We start from the raw sequence: 27,889 nt of genomic DNA on the forward strand, positions 1-27,889 counted from the left end.
TTGCGGCAAGAGCCCGCCCCACAGGAGCTGACCGTGGGCTTCCGGCCGCCATCTTTCCTTGGGGCAGCGGGACGAGGCGTCGCCTCGCCGCTGCCGTAGCCAATGAGTGCCGCCATCACCGAGGCGCGAACCAATAGGGTTGCGGGATTCGGGAGGGTTAAAGAGGCTGTCCCGGGACGGCGAGGGGACGGGCAGAAGCGACGGATGTAGAGCTGTGGCCATGGGGGTGAAGCTGGAGGTGTTTCGGGTCGGTGCCGCGGCCGCGCCGGGGGTGGGGTCCGGCACGCCTGGGTTCCGCCCCGCCCTCCGCGTGCCAGGGGGACCCAGGCGTCCGGGTCCCTGACCCCCCACCCCGGACCTTTCAGGCACCAGTGAAGCCCGGGCCGCCGGTGCTGAGCCGATGCTGCTGCTTGGGCTGAGCCCGGGGTCCGGGCGGGGGCCGGTCCCCCCTCCACAGCGGTCGGGGGTTTCGCTGTCCCCTGAGGTCCGCCGTACATCTCCCCCTCACCCCCGACGTTTCGGGGGTGGGACGGGCCTGGCCCAGCTGGGACCGCGTGCGCCCGGCCCACCGGATCCGTGTCCCGCTGGGGCTGCCCTGTCCCAGCCCAGGGATGCCCCATGGGCTGCCGCACAGTCCAGTACCCCTGGGCCTATTCGCAGCTGCCTCCACTCCCCTCGCTGAGCTGGGGTCTGGTACACCGCCCATGCCCCACACTAACCTCCCCCACAGATGACACTGTACCTGACCTTCCCTGTGGCCATGTTCTGGATCTCCAACCAGGCCGAGTACTTCGAGAAGTATGTCATCCAGCGCAAGGTAGGCAAGGGGGGGCAGGACTCCTGGGTGCCGGGGGCGGCATTGCCCCTATACTTGCCCCGGTGTGGGGACAGGCTGGTGCAACCCTGGCCGGGCCAGTCTCTGCTCAGAGGCACCTAAATCCTTTCTTCCTTTCTCGGCAGAGAGAGATCTTTCCACCTGAAGATCCCCTCCTGGTGAGCCTACTCCCCCTACCTTTCATGTCCCTGTGTCAGGCTGGTGCTCCTCCAGCACCAAGGCAGAGCTGATAATTAAGATCCCTCCTGCCAGCCAGGGCTTGGCTGCTTTGTAACCCCAGGCTGGCTTCTGGGGCTGGGCATGCCCTGAAGTTTGGGTTGAGGGGCGGCGGAGGGGTGGCTGCTCCATCAGATGGGAGCTGTCATGTGTGCGTGCGTGTGTGTGTGTAGGCCAGTTACCCTTTTCATGTTCTCTGTCTTCCCCCCAGCACCAGCAGATGGAAGCCTTCAAGCAGCAGATCCGGAACCAGCAAGAAGAGCGGCGGCTCCTGCAGGCACCTCGGGAATGAGGCTCCCAAGGGACACCCTTCCCCCCAACCCCAAGAGGCTTGTGGGGCTCAGCACCTTGGATGGGTGCTGGGGTGGGGCACAGGGCTGCAGAGGTGTGGTAGGACTCCCCATTCCCTCAGGGCCCCAGTGGGTAACGCTTTACTGCCTGCGCATGGCCCCTGTGTCCCAGCCATTCCTTAAATAAACTTGGGAGTCAACACGTTAACTCTTGAGCCTAACAATGCTGCTGCCCCTCTCCCTACTGGCACCAGCCCCCAGGGGCTGGGGGGCTTGGAGCTGTAGCAAGGCACTGTGGAGGAGCTGAAGCAGCTTGCCTCTACCCTCACCGCACCGCTCCCACCCACCACCACCACATATGCACACCTGCTTTTATCAAAGACCAGTTTATTGTAGTGTTGGAGTGTACAGACAGGGAGGGGAGACCCCCCCCCCAACCTCCTAGCCCTGGGGTGCAGGGAAGAGACCCTCAATACCTCCCAGCCAGGTCCTGGGCCCCTGCTGGGGGAAGGGGATCTCTTGCCCCCACATCCAGGGATTAGGGCCCCTAGATCAGACCTAAGGTGCTGCAGCAAGAGGCCTGGGTGAGTCTGGGGTTGGGATCACTGGGGGGGGGGCACTGGGGTGAAGGGAAAGCATTTGTGGGACCTCAAGGTTTAGGTGAGTGGATACTAAGGCCTGGAGCTCATGGGGTAGCTGCTAGATGGTTGGGGAAGTATTGAGGGTGTTAAGGGTGGAAGGGAGTGGATATGGGGCATATTGGGGTGATGGGGATATTATGGGGACATAGGTGAGTAGGGGGGCTTCTGGGGAGTGTAGATGGAGGGTGGGGAGAACTAATGTGGGTGAGGGGGGCTGCGGAGCCAGGCAGTGGTGGTCTGTAACTGTTGCTGGTGGATGCGGTGGATGAGGGTGAAGTAGTCGTCAGAGGGTGTGATGGGAGGGTCCAGGAGGGCCACAGTGTTAGGATGGGCAGGGGCCTCATCCTCCTGCAGGAGAAACACAGGCATCTGTGAGCTGAACCACACATAGACACACACATACACTTGGTGCCCAGATGCCAACACCCCCGAGTGGGGGCTTCAGTTGTGGGGGGGCAGCTCCCCAGGCTGGGCCCTGGCCCAGGCCCAGGCCCAGGCAGGCAGCTAGCAATATGGGCACCAACCCCACCCTAGCCCCTGCTGTTGAGTGCGGGGGGTAGGTGTTCCCCAAGGCCTGGAGGCCTGGCACTGCTGGTCAGAGCTTCCTGGGGCACCCAGGGCTGACAGTGGAGGGGGTGGGGCACCGTTAGCACTGGAAGCTGCACATGGCAGGGATATCTGCTGCCATCCCAGCCCCCCCCACTCTCTAGCTGTTCTGCTTGTGTGCATGTGTCTGTATGTACACTTGTGCACACATTTATATATGCATGCACATTTGCGCATTTGCAAATGTGACCGCATCAGTATATGAGCGTGTACGCATTTGTGCAGGCACACACGTGTGTGTATTGGTATATACATGTGCCTGTGTCCAGATGTGTGACTGCATGTAAGTATGCATCCCCACGCATCTGTGCATGTGCCCGCATGCAACCCCTATAAGCTTACCCGACCCACAGGCTGACATGGCCGTACCCCACCACACCAGAACTGCACCCTGCTCTGGGACCCTCCCACCTCATCTGCTGGCCAGGGGTCTCTGGGGGAAAAGCATCAGAACATCCCTGGCCTGAGGGGGTTATTGGGGGTGGGGGGCCCAGGCAAAGCTCTGCACCCAGCTCCTGGAGGAGGGTGGGGTCATCCCCCCACATGGGACAGATCCCCATGGGTACACTTGGGGGCAGGCAGGGGTTAGACTCCCACCGGTCAGAGAGGAGGGACCCTGAGCCAAGCTGAGAGTCTGAAAGAGGTGGTGAGCAAGTGCATGGGTGAATGCCTGAGCATGCATGCATGTGATGTGCAGGTCGTGGGGGTGTGTGTGTGTGTGTGTGAGCATGACTGTAGGCACTGTGCTTGTCATGTGACTGGAAGGGCATATCCAGTGCTGTGTGCCTCAGGGGGGTTAGTGCAAGCATATTTGTATATAAACATGCTGTGTGTATGTGAGTGCGTGTTCACATGCTGTGTAGATGTGTACACACTGACTGCATGCATGTGCAACATCCTTGTGCTCCTACCCCATGTACAATTGTGTGTACATGTGTACAACACCCCTTTGCTCCTGTCTTATGTGCTAGTGTGTACAAGTGTGTGACGCCCCGTTCTCCTGCCTCACTTGCAGGTGTGTACATGTCTATACACGTGTGATGCACCTGTGCGGCTACCCCAGGCTGTTTCTAGCCAAGTGACCCCCTCCATTGCCCTCAGTCCCTGCCCCCCCGCCAACGCTACATGGACACAGAGGCAGGGCCGGAGCAGGTCTTTATTGGGTGCGATGTACACGCAGGCAATGGCAGCAACACTCACTTCTGCAATGAGGAAGAAATGCCCATGGCAGTGTGCATGGGGGGAAGCTGGGGGGGTGGACAGAAGAAACTGGGCACTGCCCTCTGGCCTCCCTGCACTGGGCACACGTAGACATGTGGACAGGGCTGCGGGAGGCAGAAGCAGGAGCCCCTTCCTGCATCCCAGCGTGCACATGTGCACATACACACGTGTGCAAGTGTGTGCAGATATGCATGTCTGCCCCTGCTGGACTGAGGCTGCACTGGACTCGAGTGTGTGTGTGTATGTATGCACACTCACACATGTCTGCCCCCTGCTGGGATGGGGGGGGTGCACTACACTCAGGTCTCTGCATGCGTGCAGGTATACACATGGGCATGTGTGTGCTGCTGTCCCCTGTTGGGTGATCTGTGCTCTCTATATATGTGCATGTGCATATGCATGTGCTCCCAGCTCAAGCTCTGTCCCCCAGCCCTAGCTCCTGCCTCCCAGAGCAACCCACGAGGACACAACATGGCTCTGGACAGCACCCCCCCCCCCATGCACACACACCACACTGACAAGCACACGTGCCCAGCCCCAACAGACAGGACACTTAAATGGAGCTCCAGAGGGGCACAAAGGAGACAAAGAGAGAGACAGTTAGTTAGTGGGTGCCTGGCTGGTTACGGAGCTAGTGAGCTGGTTTGTGGTCTCAGCTGGTTAGTGGGATGGTTACCTGGTTAGGAGGTGGGGGGGCTAGTTTAAGGGCTCCCAGCTGGTTAACCTCAGCATGCAGTGTTAATGCCAGAGCACAGTCAAGCCCAGTTACTGGGGGGGGGGGCACAAGGGGTGACTGCCCTAGGTCCCAGCTGCACCCACAAAGGGCTCAGTAGCAACGTCCCCTGGGCACCAGAGACCCTGGCAACTGGTCACAGCCCAGGCAGTACCAAGCGGGGGGGGCGCGGGCTGTGACCCTGGAGCAGGAAACCTGGGTTCCCTCTCTGGAAGGTTGAGGCAGGGGTTCAAGGGGGCTGTGAGCCAGGACACCTGGGTCCCCACACTGCTTTGGCAGCAAGGCCTACTGGGTGGGCACAGGGGTGGGAGCCAAACAACTGGGTTTTCTCCCCACCTTGGGAACAGAAAGGACCCTCCCACACTCCTCCCACTCTAAGGGGGCACAAAGCAGGGGGGGACACAGCCCTGCTCAGCCCCCCCACCATGACACACATATGGCCCATGCTCACCTTGGGCAGGGTGGGGGGCCCACGCTCAGCAGGCTGGAAGCCAGGCAGGTGGGCAAAGCTGACGCGCTGGTCGTCCATGCGCCGGCTCTGGCTGCTGGCCACCAGTTCCAGGAAGGAGTCCATCTCAGGTGGGGGGCTCGGGCTCTCCCCTGCAGGGGAGTCAGAGATTAGGCAGGGGGTCCTGACCATTAAGGCCTTCCAGAATGCACCTGGGTAGGCCCCCACTGCCCCTGAACACCCAACTTTTGCCCTACCAAGCTCCTCCCCCTGCCATTCCCACTTCCCCCCGGGACTCACGGGTCTCGGAGCTAGGACCAGCCGAGGCGTGGGCACCAGGTAGGTGGCAGCGTTGCTCATCCATGCGGCCGCCCTGCACATGGCTCAGCAGGTCGAAGAAGCCCTCCTGCTCTGGGGAGCCGGACTGGGGTGGAGACGGGTGTTGTGTGAACCCCAGCACAGAGCCCAGGGCCCTGGCAGCAGGTCCCACGCACTGCTCCCCACCTCCAGCACAGCACGGCCCTTCCCCTGCCTCCAACCCTGCAAAGGAGGCTAGTGCTGAGCATGGAACCCAGGTATCCAGGCTCCCAGCCCCTCCCTGCTCTAGACCTCACTCCCTACCCAGAGCCAAGGAAGGAACCCAAGCATCTGGTTTTCTAACCTTGCTCTATAACCCCCCCCACCCCAAGACCCCATGCCTTTCCCAGAGATGGGAAAGAACCCAGGCATCCCTGCTCCCAGCCACATCAGGCCCCAAAACTAACCATGCCCCGCAACCAACCCCAATCTGCACCTAGAGCTAAAGAGTGAACCCAGGTAGAGGTCCCAGCTCCTGGGCTCTCCTGGCTCTCCTCTGCTGGATCCCAGTCTCACCTCCAAGGACAGAACCCAGGCATCCGGGCTCCCAGCCCTGCTGCTTCAGCCCCTCAACACCCCACTTCCTCCCAGATGGGGGAGAGAACCCAGACACCCTCAGGTGCTCCTCACCCTATGAGGAGAAGTTGAGGGACCTGAACCTGTTCAGCCTCAGCAAACACCAGGTGAGGGGGGATTTGGTGACTGCCTACAAACTCATTAGGGGAGATCAGCAGCAAATAGGAAAGGTCCTATTCCCCTCAGCAGCACCTGGGGTGACGAGGAACAATGGCCAGAAGCTGCTGGAGAATAGGTTCAGGTTAGAGATTAGGAGGCACCATTTTACTGTCAGGGTAGCTAGGATCTGGAACCAACTTCCTAGGGAAGTGGTCCTCGCTCCTACCTTGGGTAAATTCAAAAAGAGGTTGGATGAACACCTGTCTGGGGTCATGTGATCCCAGCGTGTGCTCCAGCCAGTGGTGGGGGGTTAGACTGGATGATCATCTATTCAGGTCCCTTCTGACCCCTAGCTACTATGAAACTATGAAACTTGGACCCAGAGGACCTAACTCCCAGAGCTGAGGAGGGAACTCAGGCATCCAGGGGGCAGAACCAGGGGGCATCCATGACTGTTCCCATGGTGACTAGACCTGGCTGGGGGGGACATAGGGCAGATGCTGGGGGAGCATTGGCATCCCTGCCCAGAAACATCACTATGGCAAAGCCCAGATGGCCCCTCTGCCCCCCAGGCCTGTAGCAGGGGAGAAACTAAGGCCCAGAGGGCAGGACAGGGGCCAGGTCCATACCACCCTCCCACCCCACCCTGTGCCTCTGGGACCCCACAGAAGAGACAATACCCCTCTCTCCTCCCAATCAGCAGCCTCCCTGGTGGGGAGGGGGCATACCCTCCTGCCACCCTGATCCTGGGGGACAAAGCTGGGGCTCAGCCAATGGCAATGCAACTGATTCTAGGGATAGGCCCAGCCTAGTGGAATGGGGTCCCTGCCCCACCCCCTCCCCTCTGCCCATAGCTGCTCTCTCACCCCACTGGAGGGACTGGAGCCCGGGGCTGCGGCCGCCTTCTCCTCTTCAGCCTTGGCCTCCAGCGTCGTCATCATGCCAGCACCAGAGCTGAAGCCCCCTGCCCTCCCCTGCCGGCTCTGGCTCCTTTATAGACATCCCCTCCCACCCCAGGTCCAAATCCATATTTAATAACCAGCAGCAGCATCCAATCTGCTCCAGCCCCCGATCCCATAATCTGCATAAAGATTATCCCGGATAATTGTCTTCCAAAGCCCCCAGCCCCTCATGAGAAGGCTTGGGCAGGTGGGAGCATGGACACACATGCATATGCAAGGGGAGTGTGCAGGAACACATATGCACACATGGGTGCGTACATCAGTGAGTATGTATGTGTGTGTACAAGTATCCCTGTACATGAGCAGGCATGTGTTGGCAAGCACATGGGTGTGTGTGTACACACAAGTATGCCAGTACACACATGTGCACACATTGGTGAGCATGTGTGAACAAGTATGTGTGCACATTTATCAGGGACTGTGCATGAACAAGTGTGTGTACACACACATATCTTCATCAATGAATGTGTATGCACAAGCCATGAACAGCATGTGTGTAAATGAGCACGTGTGCATACATGAATGCACACACATTAGCAGGTAGGCATAAACTGTAGGTGGGCACAGCAATGCATGTATACGTGTGTTCATATGCCTGCACCATGGGGAGCATGTATGAACACATGGGTAAGTCCATATGAAAAAGCATTTGCATACACAGACATACCTATGAGGGTGGGGATGAGGGTGTGTAAATGTATGCACATTGGTGAGTGAGTGACCGATCTCATGGGTGTGCACACATCAATGAATGCACGAGCATAGCTGGATAGAAGTGTGTGCACATGTTTGTGGGAGTGTGCATATGCTTTTCAAAAAGTGTATAGGGACCTGTGCATTGGGGAACATGCACATGTGTTTGTGAGTACAACATGCCAAATGTTTGTGCGTGTCAGCATGTGTACGGCAATAAGCATGTGTGTACTCACAGCTTAGCAGCTGCAAACAAGGGACAGTGCACACACAGCAAATGCTTGTGTTGGGGGAAGAGGGGGGGCACAATTCTGTGCCAACGCCACCCCCATCCCCACTGCTGCTAGGCACTGGCTCCAGCTGAGCTACAGCCCCATACCCATCGGCACAGAAATATGGGGGGCATGTGCCCCCATGCGCTCCCCACATGTCACCTATGGGCACATATGTGCATATATCAGTGTATCTGTACACATACAAGTATGTGAGCATGGGTGTGTGTGTGTTCATGTGTGCACATGCACATGTGCATGCATTGCTGAGTGTGAAGAAGCATGCAAGTACATGTACACATTGGTGAGAGGGTGCAATCAAAAGTGTGAGCATTTAGATGTGCACCAATCTGTGTGCGCACACGAGTGTGCACAAGTGCCCACATACACTTTCATGCAAGTGCAAACACATGTGAACCTTGGCGGGGGCATGTGCACAAATGTGTGTGCATGCACACGGGTGAGGGTCTGTGAGCCCTCTTGTGCCTCGGCCAGGTGTCGGTGCTACTGTGTGTGCAAGCACTGGATCCTCCGAGAGCATATGTGTGTGCACGCAAACTGGGATGAGACAGTGTGAAGAGGTGACTCATGCACAACTGAGTAAAAAGTTAAAGTATGAGAGAGAAGACCCAGCTGCCTGGGTTGGGTGGTACCAGCCCCATGGTCCCCATTCACCATCCTGCTCCCCCAGGCCACACCAGCCTGCCCCTCACACCCCTGAGGCCCGGGGCCAAAGAGATGGAGGCCCCCATGGCTCTGGGAGTGGAGCTCAGTGGTTAGACCTGGGGGCAGAGGCACTGGACACCTGGACTCTCTCCCCACAGCTGGGAAGAGTACGGCTAAATGGTCAGAGCTGGGGGGATAGGGGTAGGAGCCTGGATGCCTGGGTTCCCTCTCCACCTCTACCACGCCCCCTGCCCACCCCTGCAAACACACACACTCACACAAGGACAGGCCAGGCTAGGGACTGCGGAACAGACACATGCAGGGCTAGGGCAACCCCAGTGGGGCACAGGCCAAGCCTCTCCCCCCCCCCACACACACACACATGCATGAGCACCATCTGGCACTGGCGGAAGCAGCTGGGCCAGGATGCCAGGGGCTTAGGGCAACATGAGGTGGGGAGCACACACCTGCATGGGGGCATGGGGCTGGGTGTAGCGGCGCTGGGCCTCAGCATCATCCAGGAGGGCACTGGGCAGGAGCTGGTAGTGGTGCCCAGGCAAGTGCAGGATACGAAGAGGGCGCAGCAGCCGGGACAGCACCCCTCCCCGGGCTCTGCCACCCCTTGGCCTCAGTACCTGGGTCAGAAGGCAGGGGTCACAAGCATGGCTTCCCCGGCACCAGTGTGCCCCACTCCCCTCCCTGTGAACCCAGTGCCCCCCACTCAGGTACCCCTCTATCAAACCCCTAGTGCCCCCCAACACTGCCACATCCCCTCCTACCTGGGCTGGCATCTCCCTGTGCTGCCCCAGGCAGTGGTTCCTGTTCGGGGAGACAAAGCTGGGGTCAGCCTCAGCCCCCAATTTCAGCCTGGGGGGTCTGGGCAGCTCCTAGCACCCCTTGATCCTGATCTGGGTGGTTTGGACAGCACCTAGCATGGCCTGATCCCAGCCTGGGGGTGGGTCTGTACAACTCCTAGCACCCTCCCCCCCAGTCCTAACCTGGGGGAGTCTGGACCCAGCCTGGAGAGTTGGCCTTATGCCCCGCCCCTGCCAGGCACTTTCCCCATCACCCTACCTGTACAGTCCCCAGAGGGGTGGGATCCCACCAGTTCCCCCAGACCAGCAGGTGCTGGAGCTGCCGTGCCAGCCTGCAGTACCAGTGCTGCCTGGGGTGGGGGAGGGGCTGGCACTGCCCCCCCCACTTCCCACTGGGGCTCATTAGCAGGAGTCTGGGACCCCTGGGGGACCCTCCCTCGTGGGGTTTCCACAGCAACTGCCCCAGCTTGGGGGCAGGGAGAGGTGGTAGCAGGAGCTGGGGACTAGTGGGTGAGGGCAATGGGTTGCTATAGCAATGCCATGGGGCTGAGGGAGCAGAACCCTCCCCATTACCACCCCAGGGCAAAAGCTGGGGAAACTGAGGAATGGCTTAGGCGCAGACTCACCCCAGGCAGGTGGCAGGGGTAGGAAAAGGACCCAGGTGTCTGAGATTCCCCCTCCCCCGCCCAACTGGAGGGGCTACCCTGCACTGCCCCACCGCCAATGTCAGGGGGTGCCCCCCCCAACTGCCCAGCTGGGCACTGGAGCCTGGCCAGTCATTAGGGAAATGAGGCTTAATTGGGGCAGAGCCCTGAGACAGCTGGGAGGGGAGGGGAAGGGTTACATAAGCCCAGAGGCCCCCCTCATGAGCTGGCAGTGCCTGCTGGACAGCGGGGGCATCGGGGAGGAGCAAAGAACACCCCCCCATCCCTCAGACCCCCTCCCCAGGGCAGCCAACAGGGGGCACTGTGGGGGGGACAGGGGCAGGGCCTACCTACATGCCACCCCCCCATTACTTCTTAAACTCTCCCCCCTCCTCCAAGCAATTATCCAAATGGATGTTAATTGTGGCAGATAATTCCCCTCCCCCGCCCGGATCAGCAGCTAAGAGCCCCGAGCAGATGGGGGCCCAGGGCAGCACAACCCAGGGGTTGGAGCAGGAGCCAGGACACCTCGGTTCAGAGGCAGCACAGGGAGGGGATAGGACATACTCAGTGAGAGCAGGCTGCGCAGGGTGGGGAACCTGGACACCTGGGTCGTCTCCCCAGGGGGTTGGGGGCTTAGAGCAGGGGATGCTGGGCACTGGTCACCTGGGCTCTCTCTCACTTCTGGGCAGGGACAGCGGGGCTGGTGGACACTCTGGTTCGTTCTCCCCAGCTGCCCCTGACTGCACCCCCCACCCTAGGCACTGCCACTTGTGGGGGTGGAGGTATGGTCTTCATGCTGGCTTTGGGCCAAACCCCCACAGCAGCACTCCCTGCCCTGGGTTGGGCAGCAGTGCCCAGACACCTGGCTTCAAAGGCTCTTGCTGAGAAGGGAGTGGAGAACCAGGGCCTGGCGCTGCCAGCCAGCATCCCCCACCTTCCGTTTTGCGCCCCCACCCCGCACTCAGGAGGAACAGACACATGCGGCCTCTGGTACTGTTTATTCTCACACAACACAGGGCAAGGGCTGGACAGACACCAACAACCCTGGCCCCTCCCACGCAGGGGTGATGGGCACTATCCCATCTGGGGGAGGGAAAGGCAGGGATCCCCCATCACCATGGGTGCCCCCCACTAGGCTTCCCCCACCCCAGCTAAGCGGAGGGGTGGTGGGAGAGAATACCATTTACCCTTTGCTGACTGGAGAGTCAGGTACAGGCAGCCATATGGGGTGGGGATGGGGAGGGGAGGGGAGGGGAGTGCTATTCCTTCTGGGGGGATGCCTGGTCCAGGGCAGCGACATCCTTCAGGAAGCGGGTGGGTGTCAGGATGTGGGTGGAGCCTGGGGAGGCAAAGAGGGTGTTGGCAGCAGGCATCACTGCCCTCCAGCCCACCTGGGGGAAACTGGGTTGTCTCCCCGAACCCATCAAGAGACCCCACCAGCCATGACTCCATGATCCCCAGCTGGGGGCACCATGGGGAGATTCTATTGCCCACACAGACAACAGGACTCCAAAGTGAGCAGGGCTCCGCTTACTAGGCCTCCTTACCCCTGCTCCCCCAAGTCTCCCCTCCTGCCACAAAGCCACCAGTACCAGCCCTACCCTCCCAGCTCCCTGCCCTCCCCAACACCCTGGCACCCACGGAGGGGGTCCCCACAGGCTCCAGACCCCACAATGCCCCCCACTCACCAATGAGCACTTCCCACTTGCCGTCGGTGGCACGTGTGACCTCGTAGGCACTGCGCATCTCGGACATGGCGACACCTCCCAGCACGAACAGCAGTAGGCGTGGTCCTGCCCGGCCCTCGCCTGGTGCCCGGCTCTTGTGCCAATGCCCAAAACGGGCGCTGTAGGACACAAGGAATACGCATGGGTGCTGAGCCTGACCCAGAGGCCTCAGCACACCCCTTGGACCTCCCCACCTTGCTCTGCTCCCCCCAGATTGGCCCTAGGCTGGCACCCCTGAGTCTGGATTACCAAGCACTGAGCTCCCAGCAACCCCTGGGTCCTGGCCGAAGCAGAAGGTAACTGCCAGGATATGCCCCCCTACTTCCACCCCAGAGGCTGCAAACCTACCTTGCAGCCCCCACCCTCCCTACTATGCCCTCCCAACAAATTGCCAACCTGGATTGCTGGGCAATGGCTGCTAGGAAGAGGTAGAGGAGGAACTGCACCACCCACCACCAGCCTAGCTCCCCCACCTCACCTCACAGCAGCCTGGGAGCTGGCAGCCGGAGCCGGGTCAGACACGAATGGCCACATCTTCTTGTCCAGTTTGTCCTCCACAGCATCCTTGGGGGAGGGGAGGTGTTAAAAGAACAGGGGTCACCAGCCTGCCCTGCCACTCCCCTGGACAACCAAGGGTTAAATTATTTGGGAAGGGGGTGGCAGGGGCAGAAGAACACTGCCCCCCCGCACCAGGTGCCAGGGCCTAAGGGGCCTCCCTTCAGCACAGACAGGCAGAAGCCCTTGGGGGCCCCCCAGACCCCATGCTGGGGCAAGTAGCCAGATTATGGAGGGGAGCCAGAAATGTACCACCCTTCTGCCGCACACAGAGGTTGGCGCCGGCGGGGGGGGAGGGAGGGGTAGTGGGTGCGGCAAGGGGACAGGAGGCAATGATACATCCTAATCCTGGGTAATAGGGGTTTTTACAGTAATCCTGGCCAGGCATCATGGCTTAGTGGCTCCCACAGGAAGGAGGGGAGGCAGAGCCCTGCTTGGTGTGGCACTGGGATGCTGCCAGCCCAGGGTGCCCCTGAACACTCCCCGGGCCCCCCTCCAGGCTTGGCTGTGTGTAACACCACTGTGCTCAGAGCTGTATGTGCCCAAGACCCCCCTAGCAGTGTTGGCAGGGGCAGCCACTGAGTGGTGGGGCAGCTTTGTCACCTTTCACAAGCTAAGCAGTGTCAGGCCTGGGCTGTGCCTGGATGGGGGACTGTATAGGGCGCAGGGGAAGGAGGGGGGGCCCTTCAGGGCACTCAGTGAACCCAGGGGCCTCAGCACTAGGGCACTGTGCTGCAGGTGGTGTGGATTCCCCTGTGCCTCAGGCTGGCACTGTAAGGCCTTCAGTGAGGCCCCCCCCCCATCAGAGCCAGCCACATCTCATAGCTGGTCCCTACCTCCATGACATCTTTGAGGGCGGGGGTCCAGCGCGAGAGCTGATATGTGGACTCCAGGCGCTCCCGGGTCTCAGGCCGCAGCTGCCCATTCTGGAGGGAAGAAGAGGGAAAAGCAGGTGAGGGGCAGCAAGGGATAGGGGGCCAGGCATGACGTGGGGACAGGCAGAGGGAGTGGACGCCTACCTGGGCAGGTCCAACCGAGCTGGCAGAGGGGAGGCAGAGGAAAGAAGAGACCGCTGAGCAGAGACAGAGATGGAAAGACAGACAGATGGGCTGACAGCCCCTCCCCCACCACAATAGCCCCCAGAGGGGCAGGACTGGGACTCCCCCCCAGACACAGGAAGCAAAGGGCAACAGCAACAGAGGGACTGGGCCCAGGATAGACCTGGGGGCAGTTTAGGTATACCTGGTGGGGGGGACCACACTTAGGCCAGGCTGGGTGCAAGGAGAGAAGCTCTATGGGTGACCAAGGGGATGGGGAGTGAGAAGAGTGCCCAGTGGGTTAGGGTTCCAGGGGGCACCCCTTGCCTGATGCAGGGGGGAGAGGATGGAAGAGCCCCAGGGAGTTGGGATGCCAGGCCTGGGGGCGGGGAGCCCAGGGTGGGCACTTACGCCAGGAGTGAGATGGGTGCCCAGCAGGTGCAGGTTGCGCAGGGCACCGCTCTGGGCTGGGATGTTGGCGTGCTGCACCAGCTTGGTTAGGTTCTCCTCGCTCACACCTACGGAGGCATGGCTTAGCTGACCCCAAGGCACACAGCCAACACCTCACATGCCCCGCCCAGAGCTTGTGCCACAGGCCTCCAACAGAGACCCTCCCCTACCTCCAGAACCTACCTCAACATCCCCAGTGCTAAGACCCTGCCCCTCCAGCTAGCTCCGGCCAGTACTTAAGAACCCTTTCCCCTGCAACCTCTGTAGGCCCCCACAGCCAGCACTGTGACCCTGGTGCCCCCCCAGGCAGACCCCGCCTCACACCATTCTTGAGCAGCACGTAGAGCAGGATGACGCGCGCCTTGTCATATGGGGCCACGGCTGAGTCCAGCAGCACCGGCACCAGCACCTTCATGGGGTCCTTCAGCCGCTCACCATCTACATCTGACCCCATCGCCAGGTCCTGGGGGGCACAAGGGTCAACTCTGGCCTTGGGACCCCCCTCCCTAACCACAGGGCACCGTCCTGCTGCACCCCCATTGCCACTTGCCCTGGGGGCATGGGAACCTCTCTGGCAGGGTGGGAGCTGACAGAACAGAGACCCCCCTCCCTGCTCCAAGCTGAGCTCAGGGGGGCCATCCTTCTGCCCCCCACCCCACTCCTGGGACCCACCTGCTCCACACTACACAGCTTCTCCACAGTGCCCTTGAAGCGCCGCATGCAGTCCTCAGCCAGGTTCAGGTGAGTGGAGTACTGTAAACACAGCCAGGTGGGGAGGGATGGGGCAGTAGGGCCCATACCAGACCCAACCCATAGTGGCTAGCCCCCACACCCTGCTGGGTCTTGCCTGTGCCACCCTCTGCCCACACACCCCCCTCCACCCCGCCGGCTAGCCAAGGGCTCCCTGAGGAGATTGGCAGGGTGAAAAGGCACCCCTGGGTGCTGGGGGCTGCACCATGCTATCAGCTGGTGGCACAAGTCAGTGCCAGGACCCTAACTCTTCCTGGCCTAGGCAGCACCCTCAGGAACCTTCCTGCCACCCAGTACCTTGTTCAGCTCCTTCTGATACTGTGGCATCTTCTTCAGTATTTGGGACAGGTCCTTGATGTTGGCCTGGGGGGGGGCCAGAGTGAGGACCATGAGACTCAAAGGGCCTCTCACGTGGGGGCTGCCCCTCCCCCCACCACCACCAAGGCACTGGGCCTGGCACCCTGCCAATGTGGCTCCCTGTGCTGGGGGGGAGGGCGCGCTTGGGTCTGCTTGGCCTGATTCTCAACATCCTCCTCTGCCCCCCCCAGCCCAGCTTGGGTGCTCCTGATTCCCCTGCCTTGGCTTCCCCACCTCCTCCCAGCACCCCATGCCCAGAACTCATCTCCCTGGCCCCCTCAGCCCCCACCCCTGCCTAGCCCACACCATGTTGTGCCCCCCCCACCCCCCGACAGCCTCACCTTGTCGGTTGTAAGCCGCTTGCTCTCACAGAAGGTCCGCAGCAGCTCTGTCACCTTCCTGGGGGGGACAGGGTGACGGCATCAGGCTCAGCCCAACCCTCAGCACCCTGACAAAGGGGTAGGCACAGCCCCTAGCCAGAACACCTTTTGGGGGAGGGGGGGGAAGTGCTCTGTTCTGTGAGCCACTGGGGGGCAAGGGGACAATACCATGCCTAGATGATCAGCTGGGGGGGAGGGGGTAGGATTCTTGGAGAGGGGCCAGCACCAGGGGCACTGAGCAGCAGAAAGGATGGAGCCCTTGGTAGGGGGGCACAGAAGAAGGGGCACTTAGGGGCCGGGGGGGGCTGATGCCCTCACAGGGGTGGGGAGGGTCATGGCTTCCTAGCAGGAGTGGAGCAGGTGCTGCAGTGGGCAAGTGACCAGAGTGGGGCAGGTGCCCAGAGTGGGTCAGCTCTGTGGCCCTAGGGAAGGGGGTAGGCAGGGTCTCATATGCTAATTGGGGGCCAGGGGGTAAGGTCAGGCAGATGTCCATGGGGTGGGGGGGCAGGCAGGGGGGAGCAGGCAGTGGCCGGGCCGTACTTGGAGACATCAGCAATGTGCATGTGACGCAGCTGGACCCACAGCTCGTCATCCTCGTCCAGCAGTGCCACCTTCTCCCGTGCCTCGCTCAGTCCTGTCGTCTGGTACCTTGTGGGGGAGGGGCAAGGTCAGCAGGGGAGGGGGGAAGGGACTCAGCAGTGGCCTGAGCCAGGGCCAGGGGGTGGGGCTAGGCCAGGGAGCAAGCACAGGCACAGGCAGGCAGGGTTCACATGCAGGTGAGCTGGACACCTCGGCGACAGCGATCATCGCCTGCTGGGATTCACCATCCAGCGCAAGGTGGCAAAGGCCTGTAGCAAGGCAGCAGCCCTAGATTTCAGGAGGGCGGACTTCAATGAGCTAAGGTGAATAGCTGGGGAAGCACTGAGGTCCCGGGGGGGGGGGGAGCCAGGTGTCCAAAAAGAGTGGTCGCTCCATAAGGAGACGATCCTCCAAGCCCAAAGGGAGGTAATCCCAACACAGATCAAAGGGGACAGGAGAGCGCAAACCCCCCATGGCTCACCAAAAGCATCCAGGAGTGTCTCCTGGCTAAAAGGGAGGCGCACACCCAATGGCAGGGAGAGGCCATCACCAGGGAGGACTGTACTGCGGTTGCCCAGGGCTGCAGGGGGGCAGTCAGGGAGGCCAAGGTGGTGCTGGCTCCTACCTTGGGGGTCTTTAAGACAAGGCTTGACAATCACCTTGTTGGGGTCGTTTGACCCCAGTACTCTTTCCTGCCATGCCAGGGGGTCGGACTTGATGATCTGTTCAGGTCCCTTCCAACCTTACTAACCATGAAACTATGACACCCAGCAGTGGAGGGTGGGGGCAGGCCTAAGGCAGGGCTGGGCACCCATGCCAGTGTCTTTTGGATGCTCAAAAGGTGGGCTGGGGCAGATGCCCAGCAGATAGGGGCATGGCCAGAACAGGAGGGTGGAGCCAGGCACAAGGGGGCATGGTTACACCTGGGGGCAGGGCAGAGGGGAAGGTCATATACAGGTGACCTGCTGGGTACCTAGAAGTGGGGGCAGGACTAAGGAAAGGGGAAGGGTGGGGCACAAGAGGGTGGAGTTACAGCAAGGGGCGGGGCTCACGTGTAGGTGTCTTGCTCCAGGTCCAGCAGGTCATAGGCCATGGCCTGGAAGGTGAGCTCGTGTAGCACAGGCGTCACCAGGTCCCAGCTCCGGTCCACGATGAGCAGCTGCGAGCGTGCCTTGTCGGGGCCCTGCCGGTGGGCAGGTGTCACCTGGAAACTGAGGCTCCCCCCACCCTCCCTCCCCACAACTGTGGAGGAAACTGAGGCACAAGCCCTCTCCTGCCACATCTTGCCTCTCCCACCCATGGGGGAAACTGAGGCACAGACCATTTTCCCCTTCCAACCCTGATCTGGGTGAAACCGAGTCACAGAGGCTTCCTGGGGCTGTGGGAGTGGGAGCAGCAATGACTCACCTCTCCCATGCTGGGGTTGTCGGCCTTGAAGGCATTGAGTTTGGCCAGCACCGCATGGGCCAGGGTGCAGTTGTCATCATGCCCCCTGGGGGGGCAGTTCAGTCAGGGGGGGGAAGCAGATCCTTCCCTACCCCTGAACACACTCACTTCCCACTGCAGCTGCCATGCCTCCCCCCCCCCCCGCCACACACACTTCCTATTAAATGGCCCTGGCTCCACCCCAGGAACCCCCTCTTCCCCTCAGACCATCCAATCCCAGTCCAGCAGCCCTGCTTCCCATCTCAAGAGGCAGATGACCTCACCCCCAGGCACTCGCTTCGAGCAGATGGCCCCCTCCCCCACTTCCTGTCTCAGATGACCTGATCCCATCCACAGGAACCCCCAGTTTGGGTCCAGTCCATCCCACTATCTCAAAGGGCCCGACCCCGCTCCCCCATACTTCCCGTCTCAAATGGCCTGGTCCCACCCCCCCAGGAACCCCAACTTCCTGCCTCAAATGGTCGGATCCATCCCCAGGAACCCCCACGTCAGAGGGCCCAGCCCTAGATCCCCCCAACTCCCTATCTCAGTGGCCTGGCCCTGGCCCCTCTCACCGGCGGTAGCGCACGGCTGGGTATTCCTGCAGGGTCTCGCAGAGGGTGGCAATCTGCTCTGCCAGCTGCTCCAGCTGCCGTCCACGCTCTTCAAGCCCGAACAGGCCATAGCAAGTTTGGAAGGCGCCCGGAGCGTCCAGCGAGAATACCTGGGCCCCAGGGCCATGGAAGTCATGCGCCACACCCCTTGCCTGTGTCCAGCCCCCCTAGCAGAACCCCCTCTCCCCCGCACTGCCTGGGGAGCTGGCATGAAGCTGGACCAGGCCTCAGGGCACAAATCCCCTGGCCATAGAGCCAGGCAGGCAGGAACCATGTCCATCCCCCCCAACCCTCCACCACTGCCAGCCCCAGGCCGTGCCATGCAAGATGCCCCCAAATAAGCCAGCACAGCCAGCAGGGTGGGGTGGGGAGTCAGGGATCATAGCTGGGCACTGCCCCATGGAACCATGGAGTGCTGGGGGGCAGGTCTCAGGGCTAGGATGTTTGGAGCCCCCCAACCCTCATCACTAGCAGTGCCCAGATGCCCACCTCCCCATCCAACAAGCTGAGGCCTGGGGCCCATGCTGGGCTGGAATGCAGAGCCCTGGTGTAGACCGAACCTCCCCAGAACCCACCTGGCTCTCGTAGGGCAGGAAGGCCAGATGGATCTCCTTGAGGGTCTTGATGACTTTGGTGATGCGTGACTTGCCCAGCTCCGTGAACAGCAGCTCAGGGCATGCTGCAAGGGAGGGACACCCTCATGTCATGGAGGACAAGTCCGACACGGGAGGCGTAGGGACTTCTGTGTGTCACGTGTGGGGGGATGTCGTGTCCTGGCGAGTTTGGAGGTCCGCAGGCCCCTCCCCCTGCACCCCCAGTCTGCAGGCTCTACCCCAGCACCCCACTGCCCCCTGCTGGCTGCACTGAGACATGCACACACTGTGGCTGATGCCCAGGGACAATGGAAAGGCTTGGGATCCCCACACCTTGGGGTTTGGCTGGAGCACAGACCCCCTCAGCAGCAGGCGGTGCTGGTCAGAAGGCAGCGCAGTGCATGCTGGGAACAGCCTTGATAGGAGACAGGGGGTACTAACAGGCCGAAGGGTCAAGGGGAGCACGGTGGGCCAGAAGGGCACTCACTGTCAGTGAAGAAGACGTGCGCGGCCTTGTAGCTGTATGTGGGGGAGCCCCGGAAGTCTCTGATCAGCGCCTGCACTGACTGGGGGGTAGAGGGAGGGTTAGCCAAGTCTAGCCAAGGCAGGGGCCAGAGTCCACCCATCCCAGCCTGGAGCCAGAGGGAGCATCTGACAGGCAGACCCTGGCAGTGCTAGTCCCCTGACCCCTACCACCAGCCCCCCAAGTTCTGCTCCTCCCAGCTGCCCCTAGCTCTAGGGGTGCTGAGCCCCCCAAGGGGTCACCCACACCCACCCCTAGCTCCATGCCCCTCAACCCAGACCCCATATGACCAAGGGATGCCCCTCCCCAAGCACCCACCTTCTCAACAGGGCTGAGCAGGTAGATGGCCTCCAGGCTGGGGATGGGTTCCCGCCGCTTGTTGATGTCCTCCACGACTGCCGAGAGAGGGGTGTCGGAGGGGGAGGGAGATGGCTAAAGACCCTAGGGACCACCCCCCCACAGCAAGAGCTCTGCACCAGGGGCCAGGAGGGTGCTGGTGAGAGCATGGGGGAGGGCAGAGAAGGGGCAGGGCAAGATGCTAATTGCCCCCCACAGCTCAGCCAGTGTCCCTCACTCCTGACCCACAGCCCCCTGCCAGGACACTCACTGGTGATGCCCTCGGCCAGGATGTCAGACATCTTGCAGCAGGCTGAGACGATGCGCATGCTGGAGTGGTCCATGATCAGCACCTGTGGGGGGTGAGTGGCTTGGCTGGCAGTACCCCTGGGGCAAACTGAAGCATGGGCTGGGAAACAGGGTGGAGAAGGTGGGGGAAAGGGAACAGAGCTGGTGGGCTCAAGCAGGGCAGGGGTGGCTGGGAGCCCAGACACCGGGGTTCTTTCCCAGCTCTGAGAGAAGAGTGTGGCTAGGGGCCCACATGCCTGGGTTCTCTCCCAGCTCTAGGAGGGGAGTGGGAGCATTTGGGCCTGGGGGAGTCTAAGCCTGAGCCTGGGGCACCCCAAGAGCACATCACCCCTTTGGGGCCTGCCCCAGGAAGGGGAGCAAGGGCATCTCCCTCCAGCCCCACCCCAAGCACCCACCTTCCATTCTCCCTCCTTCTTGACACTCCGGATAACCCCATTCAGGATCTCTGCGAGGGAAAGACCAGTTCAGCACAGGGGGAGGAAAGGTCTCAGGCCATGGAGCACCCTGGGCCCCCTCCCCCCCCCCCCCCCGAGTCCCTCTCCTACAGCTGGGGGTCCCCAGGGCCACGTCCAGGCTGCACAAGCAGCACCTGGCATGGGGAGGGGGGTGGTGCAGGACAACAAGTCCAAGCCAGAGGTAACACTAGATACTGCCCCCCTTCCCCAGGCAGACACCAGGCCCGTCCAGGACAGTGCCCCACCACCAACCTCCATTGTTACAGGGCCCAGAGGAAGCAAGAGGGGAGGACACATTGCTGCCCCACAGGATAGGAGCAGAGCTGCCCTGCCAAGTGTCCTACACCCTGTACCACCTCCCCTGTCCAGTGAGTCCCCTGTGGACCCCCACCCCCAAACTTGACCTCTGAAGAGCTAGTGGACTGGCACTACCCCCTCCTGTGCCAGAAAGCTGGCAGGGTCCAAGTGGCACGCCCACTCCCCCCACAATGGGTGGCAGGGCCCACATGTGGATGCCTGGGTAGCTGGGAGAACCAGTCGGCCAGCCCTGGGGCAGGGTAAGGCTAGGGCAAGTTATGGGGGCATCAGCTGGACCCTGGAGTGGGTCTGTCTGGTCACCACAGGCCTGCCAACCCCACCCCCACTCATACCTCATTTTCCCCTGCTAGAGTTCTCACTGCATGTCCAGTCCTAGCCCTGGGACCATGCCCTGCTGCGTGGGGGGGCAAGAGTTTTTGGCCGAGCAGGGGGAACCAGCTGAGTCCAGTTACCCCAACTGGTAAGCACTGGGGTGACAGGCAGGGGCAGCAGCAATGAGGCCCAGTGGGCAGAGCCCCTGCCAGTGTCCCTCACTCCTGGCCTGCAGCCCCAGCCGGCAGCCCCATACCCCAGTTTCCCCATCTGTAAAGCAGGAACCAAGCTCACCCACAAACAGCAGCAGCAGCCCTGCCCAGCAAGGCAGGTAGGCACCAAGCAGGACCTGTCACCCAAGTGCCCACCCAGGCCAGAAGCCTGCGTGTTTACCCTGCTCATAAACCAGCTGGTCAGGTGGGCCTGGAGGGTAGGGGGTGGGAAGGTAGTGCCAGGAAAGTGCTGCCAGAGATGAAGCCGGCAGCCTGGACTCTTGGGCTCTCCACCCAGTGGGTGGGGAGGAAGGGGGCTGGATCAGGCCCTGGTCTCCTTATCACCCTGGGGCAGTGGCTTCCTTCCAGTGCTTCCTCTTGGGGAGGGGCCGGGCAGCAACATCAGCACAGCTCCTTGGAGCCTGGTGAGGCAGAACCCCATGAGCAGCTGGGTCCAGGCTGGGGTTGGGGGGAGCCAAGGTCACCCCAAGGAGCCTGGAGTTGGGGGGCAGATACATTGCTCTGGGGACAGACTTGAAGCAGGGCTGGATGGGGGAGATTGGCAGGCTGCGGCATTCCCTACCACCCCCATTACTGCAGGCTAAACAAAGCTCTGTGATCTGAGTTGAGGGAAAAGCAACCACAGCCCCTTAGCACAGAAGGGGAAACTGAGGCACAGTGCCCAGCAGCCATCTCAGGCATGCCCAGGTCCCACCCCCCACAGGAAGGGAAGCATGGGCTGGAGATCCAGCCACTCCCAGAATGCTTTGCAAAGGCCCAGAGGGCTGCTGATATACAGCCACTTCTGGGGCAGAGCAGCATCAGGGGAAGCATCACACCAGGGCCCTAGGGCAGCGACCCTAATGTGCTGGGAAGAAATTCAAACATATTTGTATATTGTTCACAATTGGGAGGGCGTGGCAGGGGGAAGTAGAACGCAGGGGAAAGGTTGATTCAAAGACCATCCCCCCCAGACCCAACAAAAGGCCATGTCTCATGGCCTCCATAGTGCGGATGAGTCCCCAGCTACCAGCCCAAGGGGGTTGGGGGCTGCAGGATCTCTGTGAAACCACTTCTGTTCCACCCAAGAGACCTGAGATCTGAAGCCTCAGACACATTCCCAACGCCAGATTAGCTGGGATTACTGGCCCGGCCTGCTCCCACTCCTTGCCATACACCTACAACACGCCTACTACATGTCCTGCCACAAAGGGGTCACCTGCCTCGGGTCACCCTGTCATTAACGCACCACTAACTCATTAAACCTCTGATCACCCTAATAGCAGGCAAGGCCCCTTTAACACCTCACTGCTCTTTACCATACTTTTCAATATATAAAATACTTTTCAAAGCAAAGGATCGTGGCCCAAAAAGGGAGAGTTTAAACCTATATTGGACACAGTTTTTAGTGACTCCTTATACCATACTTCCCTATCTACCCCACACATCTCTCCTCCTCACTCCCCCACGAAATATTACCTGCTGGAAATGAATGGGGGGATGTCCATTATAAGCAGAGAAATATGGACAGGTGCCCTGGCTGCCTTGGACAATTCAGCTTCATATTCCTCATGTAACACACGCCTACCGCTTGTTTTAGATGAGGAAATATGGTATGTTTTCTTGCATAGTTGCCATGCATAAGATGGGATATAAGGGAACAACCACCTAAATAATTAATTACCATATTTATCCACATAGCGCACACTGTCAGAACAGAACCATGCCTTGTTAACAGAAGACAATAAATGTGAAAAGAAAGAGCTGTGCTCCTTGATTCCAGACAGGTTGGTTAAAAGGAGGAACCTTAACCAATGCATAAACCAACCAAGCTGAAATCAGTTTTCTCCTTTTCACCCAAATGGCAACAGTTTCCTCCCAGAGACACCCCCTGCACCATCCTTGATTGCTAATTCTCAGGGGGAAGACTCGCAGCATAGGTGAATAAATGCCCCTTATGGCTTCAAGTGTTTTTCCTATGTAAAAGGCACCATGGTGGGGAGAGAATGTTGCATCTCATATGACGGAAAATACAGCACAGGATGGAATGTAGGAAGGGGCCTGCTGGACTGGCACAGAGTCAGAGGAGTGGGGCGGGTATAAGCACCCAGGACCTACCACATTTCCCTGCATACCATGTGCCCCAAATAAGACATGTGCCTTAATGAAGCAGGGGGGTGGAGGGGTGGGTGGAAATGGGGTTCTTTTAACCAGAACCAGTTTGAGACCTGCAGGCCCATTCTCATATAGCCCCAGCCACAGTGAGGTGGAACGGGGGTAAATCCCCCACTCACAAGTCCCAACAAAGTCCTCCTATCCCTGTCATAGCCCCCCCAGATTTGGGAGGTTCCCAGGCCTGGGTATCACTAAAACCCCTCCCCAACCCCAGCTGTGCATGGGGGGGATTGCTGGCCCCAAGTGAGGGCCCCCAGCAACATCTCCATGGGGGGGCCCAATTCTGTAACCACCCCACCACAGCCAAAGCTTTGGTGCTGAGCCAGAAGGCTGGGTGGGACCAGGGGGGCAGCGCATGAACAAGAAGAGAGACCACCAGGGACCAGCCTCCCATTGCCCCCAGAGTCCAGATATCCCCTTTAGACCCCCCCATGTCCCCACAGGGCCCAACGACCTCCCTGAGGTCAGATACCCCCGTACTGCCCCTCCTGACCTCAGATACCTGCCCTTACTCCCCACAAGGTCTAGATACTGCCCATAACTGCCCCCCGGGCCCAAATACCCCCATTTACTGCCCCCAGGATCTAGATACCCCCTTATTGCCACCCAGGGCTCAGATACTCCCCTTAAGTCCCCAAAGGTTACTGCCCCCTGGCCCGGACACCCCCTTATTTGCCCCAAAGGTCGAGACACCCCGCGTACTGCCCACAGGGACTTACTGCCCCCGAGGCTCAGACACCCCCCTTACCCTCTCCAAGGTCTAGATGTCCCCACTACTGTCCCCCACCCCCAGGCCAAACACCCGCCTGACTGCCCGCACTCACTGTCGCCCACCGCCGCCTTGAGCCCCCCCGGCGCCATGGCTGCCCACACCCCTGGGCCACCGCTTCCGGGTCCGCGCGGGCCCCGCCCACCTCCGCCGTGATTGGCCCCCGCCGAGGCCACGCCCATGTCGGGCGGGGCTTAGAGGGGCGGTGCCAGGGAGGCGGCTCGCGCCCTGGGGTGCTCTCCGCAGGTGGACGCGAGGCTGGTGGTCGGCAGGCGCTGGGCTGGGCATCCGCGTCCCAGCTCCCCCGCGGCTGGAGCGAGGCGCTGCTGCCCGGGGGTCTTGCTCCCCCTCCCCCAGCTGCCCCCAAGAACCCAGGAGTCCTACGCCTGCCCCCCCCCGCGCTCGGTGCCCCAGGGCCCCTGCTCATTGACCGCCCCCTGGCATACGGGGAAACTGAGGCAGACACTACAGACCTCCCCCACCGAGGGGGGGCACTCCCTGCCCCTCGTGCGCAGGCCCTGGTCTGGAGCTCTTGGCTGTGGCCATTGAGCCGCCCTCTCAGAGGTTAATCACAGCCTGCTCGGACAATGGATTTAGTGCCCCCCCACAGATGCCAGGGTGCCATGCCCCAGTGCCCCCACCTGCCTCCGGCCAGGATGCCTGGGATCTGTCCAGCTCGGGGAGGAGAGTGGGGCCTGGGAGCCCAGATGCCTGGGATCTCGCCCAGCTCTGGAAGGGGAGTGGGGGCGGTGGTGCTGGCGACCCGGATGCCTTGGTTCCACTCCTGGGCCCTGCTCCCTACCCGGCCTGTCTGCTCAGCTCCAAGCCGCACCCACGCCCTCGGGCTCAGCCTGCCCAGCTGGCCTGCCCTACTCACCATGCCACCCCCCACCAAGGCAGCAGAGCCCAGACCCTCCCCCGCAGCCAGCCAGACCCTGCTGCTGCCACTTCACTGTGCCTCAGTTTCCCCTCCTGCTCAGCTGGGCCAGGGCTGCCCCAGGCCACAGGCCCTGGGGCTGAGCAAACAAGGAAGCTTAGGGCCTGGGTTTTTCCCTTCTTCCTGCCCCCCCCAGTGTAAAGGGGGGTCGGGTGGGGTTGTAACAGACCGGAGGGCCCCAGAGAAGTTGCCACGTCAGCCCAACAAGCACTTAAAAGAGGGAAGGTGGCCCCAGAGCAGCCAGGACCAAGGACCTAGGCATCCAGAGGTGGGTTGAGGCACAGAGTGCCCTTGTAGCCTCCCACAGGGGCTCTAACTGGCCCTATTTCCATGGGCTAAGGGGCTTTGTGGCTTTTCCTAATCTAGGGTAACTCAGGCAGATCAGGGAGGTGTTTAGAGGGCGCAGGGAGATTAGGCACCTTGCAAAGGCCTGGGAGGGTCCCAGATCCCTCAGGCACTTGGACCCACTGATCTGGGGAGAGTGGAGGTGTTAGATCTGGGTGCTGGTGACAGGTGGGCATTGGGGCCTCTGTGTGCGGGGGCTGGGCATGAGAGCCTGGGGCACGTGTGTGGGTGTACATGGGAATGAATGGAGGTGCACGTGTGTATGTGTGCTGATGGTTGTCCTGAGCCCCCTGCTGTGTGTGCGTGTATATGTATGTATGTGAGTGGGTGACTGTGTGTATGTGTGGGAATGTGTATATATGTGTATGGGTGTGTTGCCCCCTGTGGGGTGTGTGTGCATGTGTGTCCATAGTGTAAGTGTGGGTGAGTATGTAGGTGTGTGTGCATGTATGTGAGTGTGTGTCTGTGTGCCACGACCTGCTGCATGTTCTGAGTCCTGGGCTACATGCATGTATGCATGTGTGCATGCGTGCACATGTACATCAATGTATATGTGCATATATATGCAGGTATGAGTGTGGGTATGTGTGTGTATGGATGTAAGTGTGCATGAGTGTGTGAGCGTGTGGCACCCTGCCAGGTTTTCTCAGCCCTGCAAGGGGGAGGTGCACATATGTATCCATGGAGGTATGTGTGTGTGTGAATGCGTGTCTGTGCCACGTCCTGTCGGGTATTCTGAGCCCTGGCTGGGTGCATATGTGTGTGCCTGTGTGTATGTGTGCATATGAACGTCTGCATGTGCATGGACATGCCTGTGAAGCCCCTGGTGGGTGTTCTGAGCCCTGTGCTTTGTGTGTGCATGTGTGCAAAGGCTTCCTCAGCCTGACAAAGGGTTTTTAAACTTGAAAGCTTGCTAAAAAAGTTTTTTCCATCTGTTTAAGTTGGTCAAATAAGAGATATCAGATTCACCCAAAGAACCTTGTCTGCATATGTATGTGCTGTATATGCTGAGCTCTGCGGAGGGGTGGGGGTGATATGTGTGTGTGCATGTCCTATGTACCTGCATGTCTGCGCTGCCCCCACTGGGCATTCTGAGCCATATACTGCGTGTGGGTGTATACATGCATGTGTGGGGGTACGTGCTCAGGTGTGAATGTGTATGTGTGTGCATGGGTGTTTGTGCTTGTGTGTATCCTTCAGATGCACACAAGCTCTTGCTACCCTGGAAAGTGGGGGTGGGGGGCAGATCTCCCACAAGTGCTCCAGGGCCCCTTTTATCCCCTTCTTACCCTACTTGTGCCTTCTCTCCTCCCCACCCCCCAGGACCATGGCACTGATGATGATGATGCTGCTGCTGCCCCTGCTGCTGCCCACGGTGGTGAGCCAGTCTGAGTGCCCCCTTGACAGTGTGATCAACCTCAAGATCCAGGCGGCACTAGCTGGGCACTGCTCCACCCCACAGGAGCCAGGTGAGGCTAGGCAGTGGGGGGGGGGAGCAAGGGGACAGGAGGGCAGCCAGAATGGTTGTGTCACAGCACACCCTGTGGCTGCTCCATGGGGTGCCCCCTGCCCTGCTCAGCTGGGGGGAGGCACTGCTACCCCCCCCCAAAGCTCCTGCCCTTCTCACAGCAGCAGCCTGAACCCCAACCCTGAGGGGACAAGTGTCCCTCACACCAAAGAGCCAGGGGCTGGGATCAAACTGGTGCCAAACCACACTAGGGTGTCCCCTGGTGGCAGGGCCTGGCACTGTGCCTGCCGGGGGAGCAGCAGAGGCTGTGTGGGGGGCAATCTGGCATGCTGACCCTCACTGATCCCCCCCCCCATCTCCCTGTCTTACAGCTGTCAACTCCGCTGAGCTGGTGTGTACTGATGTGAATGCCCGTGGGAGCCTGGTCTCCTGCCCCAGTGGTGAGAGATGGGAGGGGGGCATGTATGGCCCAATGCTGCCACATCCAGCTCCTCCTTTCCTGAGCCCCCCCCAACCTACCCAGGGCCCTGGGGGGAAAGGGGGCTTCCAGGGATTTGGTAGGGCAGGGGGAGTTTGGGGGAGGGAGGGCAGGGGCCTGATCCTGTGGGGAAGAGGGGGCTCTGGGGTCAGGGGACTGGGGGAAAAGTAGAGGGGGGGCACCATGGAGCTTGTGGGGATGTGGGATCATGGGGGTAGGAGAGGGGCTGTAGGGTGCTGGGGGAAACTGAGGGGGTTTGGGACCTGGGGGATCTGGTGGATGTTGGGGGTGCAGGGAGGCTCCAGGGACTTGGAGGGAGGTAACTGGTGGGTTCTGTTATCCCAGGATGGGCTGGGCAAATGTGGGGGGGGTGGGCAGGGGGTCTCCAAGTCCTCTGCCCCTGCACTGACCCCTGCCCTCCCCACCCAGGGTTCAACGTGACAGCCTGCACCTGTGGCATGGGCTGCGGCTCCTGGGACATCCGTGCAGACAAATTCTGCCACTGCCAGTGCCAAGGAATAGACTGGACCAGTGCCCGCTGCTGCCGCATCCAGCTCAGCCGCGCCTGAGCACCCCCAGCCTACACCCACTTCTCTGAATAAATACTACTTTGGGCTCCATGAGGCTGCCCTAGCTTCATCCTTTCTCCACGCCCCTTTCGTTACTGTCCCCCACACACCCTCGATCCCAGGCAGGGGGGATCTAGGT

The 27,889-nt window shown here is 60.7% G+C and overlaps 4 protein-coding genes across 6 annotated transcripts; 2 read left to right on the top strand and 2 right to left on the bottom strand.

The window, feature by feature from the left end:
* The first annotated feature begins 90 nt into the window (after positions 1-90).
* Positions 91-1,549, top strand: PET100 (PET100 cytochrome c oxidase chaperone). Of its 2 annotated transcripts, none has more exons than XM_090059064.1 (4): positions 91-247; positions 731-817; positions 961-993; positions 1,263-1,549. In XM_090059064.1, the coding sequence occupies exons 1-4, from the start codon at positions 221-223 to the stop codon at positions 1,341-1,343; spliced, it is 228 nt and encodes a 75-aa protein (XP_089915190.1). In that variant the 5' UTR covers positions 91-220; the 3' UTR covers positions 1,344-1,549. The 2 variants fall into 2 exon arrangements, with proteins under 2 accessions (XP_089915190.1, XP_089915189.1); XM_090059063.1 differs by lacking the exon at positions 91-247 and adding an exon at positions 254-484.
* A 153-nt stretch (positions 1,550-1,702) lies between these two features.
* PCP2 (Purkinje cell protein 2) lies at positions 1,703-11,402 on the bottom strand. The gene is made up of 6 exons (XM_090059062.1): positions 11,265-11,402; positions 9,395-9,434; positions 9,083-9,250; positions 5,291-5,414; positions 4,994-5,142; positions 1,703-2,330 (listed from the first exon to the last, which is right to left on the bottom strand). Exons 1-6 carry the CDS (start codon positions 11,375-11,377, stop codon positions 2,178-2,180), a joined length of 747 nt encoding a protein of 248 aa, XP_089915188.1. The 5' UTR covers positions 11,378-11,402; the 3' UTR covers positions 1,703-2,177.
* On the bottom strand, positions 11,278-24,088 carry STXBP2 (syntaxin binding protein 2). Of its 2 annotated transcripts, none has more exons than XM_090059060.1 (19): positions 24,009-24,088; positions 20,108-20,157; positions 19,675-19,756; positions 19,386-19,462; positions 19,032-19,110; positions 18,527-18,630; positions 17,913-18,061; positions 17,320-17,404; positions 16,965-17,095; positions 15,874-15,981; positions 15,295-15,352; positions 14,894-14,959; positions 14,519-14,599; positions 14,171-14,309; positions 13,808-13,914; positions 13,196-13,285; positions 12,283-12,368; positions 11,766-11,923; positions 11,278-11,416 (listed from the first exon to the last, which is right to left on the bottom strand). In XM_090059060.1, the coding sequence occupies exons 1-19, from the start codon at positions 24,043-24,045 to the stop codon at positions 11,337-11,339; spliced, it is 1,767 nt and encodes a 588-aa protein (XP_089915186.1). In that variant the 5' UTR covers positions 24,046-24,088; the 3' UTR covers positions 11,278-11,336. The 2 variants fall into 2 exon arrangements, with proteins under 2 accessions (XP_089915186.1, XP_089915187.1); XM_090059061.1 differs by lacking the exon at positions 11,278-11,416 and adding an exon at positions 13,379-13,431 and having other exon boundaries at positions 11,787-11,923.
* Positions 24,089-25,115: 1,027 nt separating this feature from the next.
* LOC149858643 (resistin-like) lies at positions 25,116-27,795 on the top strand. The gene is made up of 4 exons (XM_090061077.1): positions 25,116-25,158; positions 26,559-26,704; positions 27,075-27,143; positions 27,611-27,795. The coding sequence occupies exons 2-4, from the start codon at positions 26,563-26,565 to the stop codon at positions 27,748-27,750; spliced, it is 351 nt and encodes a 116-aa protein (XP_089917203.1). The 5' UTR covers positions 25,116-25,158; positions 26,559-26,562; the 3' UTR covers positions 27,751-27,795.
* The last annotated feature ends 94 nt before the right edge of the window (positions 27,796-27,889 follow it).

Source organism: Crocodylus siamensis, chromosome 8, assembly GCF_052110815.1.
Source record: "Crocodylus siamensis isolate JL-2025a chromosome 8, ASM5211081v1, whole genome shotgun sequence".
Classification (NCBI taxonomy): domain Eukaryota; kingdom Metazoa; phylum Chordata; order Crocodylia; family Crocodylidae; genus Crocodylus; species Crocodylus siamensis.